Raw genomic sequence first — 8,621 nt, 5'->3', positions numbered from 1 at the left:
ACTCATTCACTATTCAACCCAAAATCTGAAGTTTCCCCATTCTCTACTTGTCGGAAACGAGGAACCAATAACTCATCTAACAACTATTTACCCTTAATCTGTTCAGTCCACGTCAGTCTAACTTGCAGCTTAGCCAACAAGCTACCATCATCAAACAAGCTGAGACGAGCAAACATCGCTCTCAAATCAAATACATCCCTACGGCTTAGTGTGTCAGCTACCCGTTAGCCTTACCAAGGTGATACTCAATTGAGCAATCATAATCCTTAAGTAGCTCTACCCATCTTCGTTGCCTAAGATTTAGCTCCTTCTGAGTGAGGAGGTACTTAAGGCTCTTGTGATCTGTGTAGATAGTACACTTCTCCCCATATAAATAGTTCCTCAAAATTTTTAATACGAATACCACTACGGCTAACTGCAAGTCATGAGTAGGGTAATTCGCCTCGTGAGGCTTAAGCTGATGAGACGCGTAAGCAACCACCTTACCCTCCTGCATCAGCACACAACCCAAACCAACGTGTGATGCATCACTGTAAACAGTGAATTCCTTCCCATACTCTGACTGTATCAAGACAGGGGCCTCAATCAAAACTTTCTTCAATTTCTCAAAACTTTCTTATTTCTTATCAGTCTAGTTAAACGGTACCCCTTTACGCAGCAACTTAGTCAGAGGTGCAGCAATCAAGGAAAACCCCTCAACAAAACGTCTGTAATACCTTGCCAAACCCAAAGAACTTCGAATCTCAAATACGGTCTTAGGTGGTTCCCATTCCAGTACAACTTCAATTTTTTGAGGATCAACTCTAATCCCCTCGACAGACACCACGTGACCCAGAAATGTCACTTATCACAGCCAGAACTTACACTTGCTAAACTTAGCGTACAGTTGTTTTTCCCTTAAAACCTGCAGAACAATATGAAGATGTTCATCATGTTTACCTTCGATTCTCGAATACACCAAGACATCGTCAATAAATACCACCACGAATGGATCCAAGTAGGGCTGGAATACTTGGTTCATCAGGTCTATGAAGGTAGCTGGTGCATTCGTCAGCCCAAACAGTATCACTAGGAACTCGTAATGACCATAACGAGTCCTAAACACAGTCTTATACACATCAACCTTCTTAACTCTCAACTGATGATACCCAAAACAAATATCTATTTTGGAGAAAACCGAAGCCCCTTGGAGCTAATCAAATAAATCATCTATCCTCAGCAAAGGATACTTATTCTTAACAGTCAGTTTATTCAATTGTCGATAGTCGATGCACATGCGTATGGTCCCATCCTTCTTCTTTACGAACAACATCGGTGCTCCCCACGGAGACACGCTAGGTCAAATGAATCCTTGATCCAATAGTTCCTAAATTTGAGCTTTTCATTCCACCATCTCTTTCGGTGCCATTCTATAAGGGGCGATAGACACTGGAGCTGTTCCTGGTAGGAGCTCAATTCCAAATTTAACTTCGCGGTTCGGAGGTAACCCAGGGAGCTCATCAGGAAAAACATCAGAAAAATCCTTAATAGTTCTAATATCTCCAATAGAAGGACCTTCAGAATTAAATGTACCAATATAGGCTAGAAACGCCTCACAACTCTTGCGAACCAGTTTTTTGGCCCTTAATGTAGAGATCACATTAGACAGAAAGTTCCTTCGCTCCCCAATCACAGTCACCTCCTCACCCTCAATAGTCTTTAATACCATTCGCTTAGCAGTATAATCCAAACTAGCACGGTGTTTAACCAACAAATTCATTCCTAAGATTAGGTCGAATTCACCAAATGGTAGCTCCATTAAATCCGCTAGAAATATAATTCTTTCAACCTCTAGGGGCCCATCTCTGAGCAACTTGTCTACCTTTACTGATTGTCCCATTGGACTTAACACAATCATTTCATTAACGGTATTCTCACACATGGTACCCAAGGTTCCAGACACAGTGCATGCAACGTATGAATGTGTAATATCAATTAAAACAGTGTAAGGTACATTATGAATCAGAAATGTACCAGTTATAACATCCAGAGCGTCACCATCCTTTCGGTGATGAGCAGCATAAACAAGTGCTGGCTGTCTCACCTCAATGTTACCAACACCTCTTCCTGACGTTCCACAACCTCGTCCCACACCATTTCCACCTCTAACCTGCCCACGACCTCTCGATGGCTACTGACCACCTCTCACAGCTTGAAAAAAACCCTAACCTACAACTTGCATCTGAATAGGACTTTGAGGACAATTCTTAACTTGATGCTCCATAGACCCATATCTAAAACATGCCCCAATCTTCTTCTAGCACTCACCCAGATGATGTCTCCAACAATCAGCACAAGACTGTGGTCTTGCAACAGAAACCCCAACTTGGATTGGCCTATCAAACCTGGCCTTCTTCTTATGCCTTCTAGCAAAACTTGAGGGCTCTAAATCCTTCTTATATCCACCCCTATCCTTCTCACAGTTCTGGTGCTCAGAGCGCTTCATATCCTCGGTGACTTTCACCTTTTCAACAAGTGAAGCAAAATCTCGCTCCCTCTGCGGAGCTATCAAGACTCGCAACTCATCCCAAAGGCCGCCCTCAAATCGCACAAAGCATTCATATTCATTCGCCACTATCCCATGAGCATAAAGTCTCAGTCGCAGAAACTCTGCCTTATATTCTGCCACAGTTTTATTCCCTTGGATCGAACACAAAAATTCCTTTCGTCGGGCGTCTACATAACTTGCGCCCATATACTTTCCTTGAAATGTCACCTTAAAGAAATCCCACATTAACCGGTTAGCCTGGGTACCTTCTCTCACGGTAACCCACTACTGGTAGGCTTTCTCTCGAAGTAAAGACACTACACCTTTAAGTTTTTGCTCAGAAGTGTAGTTGAGGTCGTCTATTATTCTCTCTGTGGCTTCCAACCAGTATTCAGCCACATTAGGGGCTACTCCAGAAATACCCCAAAAAATGTCTACTCCATTCGACCGGATTCGTTCCGAAATTGACCTACGGCCCACAGCACCAGTACTGGTCCTTTCGGCCCTTTCCAGAATACAGAGCATAGACTGGGATAGTGCATCATCCCCAGCCGCTCGATCAAATGATCTTAGAAGCTTTTTGAATAGTGTTTAAAACTCGTTTCTTTGAAATTAATAATTTTTTTAAAAAAAAGTCGTCTGCTTCTATCTAGCAGTTTAAAATATGTAAGTAAAAAACCAATTAAAAATTTCAAGCAACTCAAAGGCCTTATTAAAAAAACAAAACCCATATTGTAATTTAAATTAAAATAAAATTAAGCGTGAACAACAATAGTTGTGTGGCCAGCTCCGAGTCTCTCACAGCACCGAATCGCCTAAGGCTGAGGATTACCTGTACAGTTAAAAGGAGAGGGTGAGTTTATGAACTCAGCTTGTAATCCCCTAATAGTCACTCAGTAATCATGCAGTATCAGTCTGGGCCTGAACCCTATACAGTAACAGTACAGTGTAGGCCTTAGCGCAATACAGTAACCAGTACAATGCAACAATGCAACCCATCCCAATCCAGCCAACACACCACTCCGTACCACCAACACACCATGTGGGGATAAAATCGACCCACCCAGCCAACACATGAATATCGCAACAAAGCTGCCGGTAATAGAATCGCAGCGAAGCTGCTAGTAACAGTATATGTGGCAAAGCCACCGGTACAGTATACTTCCCCCATATCAGTATCCCAACCGCATGCAGTATGTCATGTCATAAATCATACGTGTATGCAGAACGTCATACTCAGTAACAGTCATATACATATCATAGAACAAATCAGCCACACATAACATAAGGCTATAACTGTCATTTCATTTCCTAGGGGTATAATAGTTATTTTACCCAATGGGGGTATTTCAGACATTTTACCCTTGGAGGGTATTTCAGTTATTTTACCCATCAGTGTATTTCAGTCATTTTACCCTTCGAGGGTATTTCAGTCATTTTACCCCTCGGGCATATTTCAGTCATTTTCCCTATCAGGGCATTACGATCATTTTACCCCTTAGGGGTCTTTCTGTCATTTTAACCCTCGGGGTATTTCGGTGATTTTACCATTCAAAGGTATTTCAGTCATTTTACCCCTCGGGGGTATTTCGGTCATTTTACCATTCAGAGGTATTTCAGTCATTTTACCCCTCAGGGATATTTCAGTCATTTGCCTACGAATCGCAAGTTGGGCTTACATGCTCGTGTGGTATCAAACGTCATATTTACGACTTTTCAACTTTTCACCGATCTACGATTGCAGTGGGATGATTACGCACCTGTTTACGAGAAAAACATAAATCTCCATGTACACCAACCAAAATCAACCAAACCGTACCCTCAACTCCTTGGTGAAACACCAACCAACTCTTGAACTCCACCTAATACAAAAGCCACAAAACCCTTTTCCTTCAACCCTTAGATCACATCTCACTTAACAATTTAATTAAACCCAATAATGTATATACATCCTTTCCAACAACATCCTATAGAACGAATAACAAACACTTACTCACTTACCAATCTGTTGATAGGGTAGAGTGCAACTTGAAAATGCCAAAAAGAGAATCAAAAAGGGAATACGAAAACTAAAAAGAGTCGAGACAGGGAAAAAGAGATCAATGGATAGGAAAGTGCAAACTGAACTAGACAATGGGTGTTGCAGAACTCACCTATCAACATTCGGCCAAGGAGACAGAGAAGAACCAACTCCAATACTCCCTTTTAGAAGGAAAACCAAAAATCTAAAGTGGAGAAGGGACTAAAACTCGGGAAGGTTTAGGAAAGGTAGGGTAGAGAAAGAAGCAATAAAGAGAAGAGAGAAGAGAGGCTTTGGCAACAAAGAGAAGAAAAAAAGGAAAAGAGATTCGGTAGAGAGGAAACTAAAGAATTATTCGGCCACAACAAACAAAAAGGAATAAAGGTAAAGTAGAAAAAGTAAATGAGCAAACCTGAGAGGTACTTTAAGCCCTTAGCAAAAATCAGCACCAAAAAGCAAAAGGGTGCAAAGGAAAGCTGACCAAAACTGAAGCAGAAAGAGAGAGAAACCCTAAACCGATTACCTTAATGCTCAAAGACCAAATTAGGCACAAACCCCTCCTCCAGCTGAATTTTCAAGGGTTGAATTACCCCAAACGGCACAACACTCCCCCTAATCAAATTCCTTGATTTTCTCTTAAAATCTCTCCCCTTATCCCTCATTGATTTACTCCACCAATTCCTCGTCAACTCTCCCAACCACTCCATTCAAAATCCCCCTTAGCTGTATTTCAGTCCAACTCTACTACCTACACTCCACTACCAACACAGCTCAAGCAACAAAATAAATACTCCATTGTGCAACCCAAGACTTGAACCTCAGACCTCACAGTTGCACAACACACCACCTTGTTGCTAGACCACAAGCTCTTTTTGTGTCATAAAACAAACACTATTATTTATAAGGCCTATATACCAATGTCCAGATTCATTTAAGAGCAAAACTAAAAATTCTGCCAAGGCTAAGACTTGAACCCAGGCTCCTTAAACACTCCAAAATCACTTAACCATTAAAGCAAACAAGCAATTTGTCATAACACGCAAAAATTAAAAACTTAAAATTTTGGGGCGTTACAATATTTCTCAACCATGTCAGTAAAAATAGACATCATATATCTTTGAAGTGTAGCAGGTGCATTACATAAACCAAATGGCATGTGCCTAAATGCAAATGTACCGTCCGGGCAAGTGAATGTTGTCTTCTACTGATCTCCAGTGCTACTGTAATCTGATTATACCCCGAGTATCCATCGAGAAAACAGTAATAGTCTCGCCCTGTAAGTTTGTCCAGGATCTGGTCTAAAAATGACAAATAAAAGTGACCTTTCCTAGTTTCCTTGCCCAGCTTCCGATAATCGATGCAAATTCTCCATCTCGTAACCATTCTAGTCAGTATCAACTCGTTATTCTTGTTTTTAATGACCGTGATACCTCCTTTCTTTGGCACGCATTGGACTGGACTTACCTATGAACTATCTAAGATGGGGTAAATTATACCCGCATCTAACCACTTGATGATTTCTTTCTTGACTATGTTCTTCATGCTGGGGTTCAGTCTTTGTTGTCCATCAATCGTCCCTTTTTAGCCATCTTCTAAGATGATCTTGTGCATGCATATAGATGGACTAATTTTGTGAATATCGGCTATGGTACATCTGATAGCCTTCTTGAATTGTTTCAACACCAGGATGAGTTTCTCTTCTTGCTCAGTAGTTAATTCTATTGAAACAATCACATGCAGAGTAGAAGAGTTACCTAAATAAACATATTTCAAATGTGAGGGAAGTACCTTCAGTTCTAATTTAGGTGGTTCCTCAATTAACACTTTTGATTGGGCATAATCACTTTTCTCTAACTCCAAAGATTCAAAGCGGGATTGTAGATTAAATCCCCATTGATTAGCTTCTAACAAAGCTAAGTATTCATCATCCTCTTTATCATTTGGAGGATTTGATGTCAAAAGTTGTTCCAATGGGTCCTCAACATAATTGAGTTCCTTCTCCACAATTAAATCTTCTAAATCAGACACTGCAGAACAATCATCAATTGTGTCAGGAAATCACATGGACTTAAAAACGTTAAATTTTACCTGATCATCCTGAACAAACATAGTAAGCTCGCCCTTCTGCACATCAATATGGGCCCTTCCGGTTGCTAAGAATGGTCTGCCTAGGATGATTGGCACCTCTTTGTCTGCTTCAAAGTCTAGAATCACAAAGTCAGCAGGAAAGATAAATTTGTCTACATGTACCAATACGTCCTTGATTTTTACTTCTGGATGTGCTAAGGATTGATCTGCTAATTGAACTGTAACCGTAGTAGGCCTAACTTCACCTATCCCCAACTTCCTAAATATTGAAATGGGCTTGAAGTTGATACTCACACCCAAGTCACATAGTGTCTTACCACAATATGTTGTTCCAATATTGCAAGGTATGGTAAAACATCTAGGGTCCTTCAATTTTAGGGGTAGTTTGTCTTGAAGATATGCACTGCATTCCTTCATTAGGGCTACCGTCTCAAATTCTCAAAGCTTTCATTTTTAGATAGGATATCCTTCATGAATTTGACATAGTTCGGCATTTGTTCAAGTACTTCAACCAACGGGATGTTGATATGAAGTTGCTTGAGTACGTCTAGGGACTTCTTGAATTGAATTTTCTGCTTCTGCTTCTACTTCTGAAGTCTTTTAGGGTAGGGTGGTGGAGGTTTCTTTACTAGAACTGGTTGATTCGTTTTCTATGGAAATTCTACATCTAATGGAGTTATTAGTTGATCAGAATTAGCTTGTTCAGAAGTTACCTCGTCAGATTTTATAGATTCAATTTCTGGTGTAACTAGAATTTCAACACTCGGTTAAACTTCCTCTGAGTCTTGAACGTCAGTTGGCTCCTTCTCAACTTCGACGAAATTGGGCTCTAAAGTCTTTCTGCTCCTCAATGTTAACGATTTACAATGCTCCTTCCCTGGATTCCTCGAATTCTCCATATCACTAGGTAAAGCACGTTGTGGTCGGTTTCTGAGTTCAGTTGCAAGGTGGCCCACTTGATTGTCCAAATTCCTTAGAGATACATCATTTTTCGCCATGTATGCCTTCAATAGATTCTCTAAGCTATTGGATGGTTCAGCTTGGGTTGGCTTCTGAGCTTGTTGGGAAAAAGTAGGTGGTTGGGTCGATCTAGGTTGGACATAATTTTACTAGTTCTTGCCCATTGGTTACTCTAGGAAATATTCGGGTGATTTTGCCATGATGGGTTATAGAAATTGGATTGTAGCCCTTGCCTTCCGCGATTTTGGTTTTGGTTACACATGTAATACACAGATTCTGGGATTGATGGACATTCTTCGAATAAATGTCCTTTCCCATAATAAACACAAGCTATATTTTCAAATTGATTCAGTGGCTGTGCTGCAAAAATATCACACCCATTAGTTGTAACATTTTTTAACATTAAGGTTATTGATGATACTTGAGATGCGAGTGAAGTAAGGGCATCTACTTCATGTATTCCAACGACTCGTCTTCCTGACGCTGCTCGATTGGTTGGCCATTGATAATTGTTGCTGACAATCCTCTCAAAGATTTCATAAGCCTCATTATAACACTTAGAAAGGAGAGCACCATTAGCAGAAGCGTCCACTACCATCCTCGTGTAAGCATTGAGAGCATTATAAAATGTCTCAAGTTGTAAGCAATGTGGGATTCTGTGATGAGGGCACTTTCGTAATGATTCTTTATACCTTTCCCATGCCTCATACAATGACTAATCATCCATTTGTTGGAAAGTAGTGATCTCGTTCCTCAACTTAGCATTCTTGCTAAGTGGGAAATACTTCATAAGGAATTTTTCTACTAACTCTTGCCATTTTGAAATTGAGTTTGGTGGTAATTAGTTCAACCAAGCTCGAGCTCTATCCCTTAGTGAATATGAGAACAACTTCAATCGTAATGCATCTTTGGGTACTCTGGCTAACTTGAAAGAATCGCTCACCTCCATAAACAGTCTTAAGTGTAGGTGAGAATCTTCGGTAGGCATTCCACTAAATTGGCCCACTGTCTGAAGCATCTGGAACA

General features: G+C 40.6%; 1 protein-coding gene and 1 non-coding gene across 2 annotated transcripts; one reads left to right on the top strand and one right to left on the bottom strand.

Annotated features, from left to right (window-relative positions):
• Positions 1–1,381: 1,381 nt before the first annotated feature.
• LOC107921485 (uncharacterized) lies at positions 1,382–2,773 on the bottom strand. The gene is made up of 2 exons (XM_016851332.1): positions 2,308–2,773; positions 1,382–2,106 (listed from the first exon to the last, which is right to left on the bottom strand). The coding sequence occupies exons 1-2, from the start codon at positions 2,771–2,773 to the stop codon at positions 1,382–1,384; spliced, it is 1,191 nt and encodes a 396-aa protein (XP_016706821.1).
• Positions 2,774–8,248: 5,475 nt separating this feature from the next.
• Positions 8,249–8,355, top strand: LOC121214275 (small nucleolar RNA R71). Its single transcript, XR_005909859.1, has one exon. It is a non-coding gene; the product is annotated as a small nucleolar RNA R71 (small nucleolar RNA).
• The last annotated feature ends 266 nt before the right edge of the window (positions 8,356–8,621 follow it).

This window comes from Gossypium hirsutum, chromosome D01 (genome assembly GCF_007990345.1).
Source record: "Gossypium hirsutum isolate 1008001.06 chromosome D01, Gossypium_hirsutum_v2.1, whole genome shotgun sequence".
Classification (NCBI taxonomy): domain Eukaryota; kingdom Viridiplantae; phylum Streptophyta; class Magnoliopsida; order Malvales; family Malvaceae; genus Gossypium; species Gossypium hirsutum.
The sequence above is the reverse complement of the archived record's forward strand: the minus strand, read 5'-3'. Positions and strand labels throughout refer to the sequence as shown.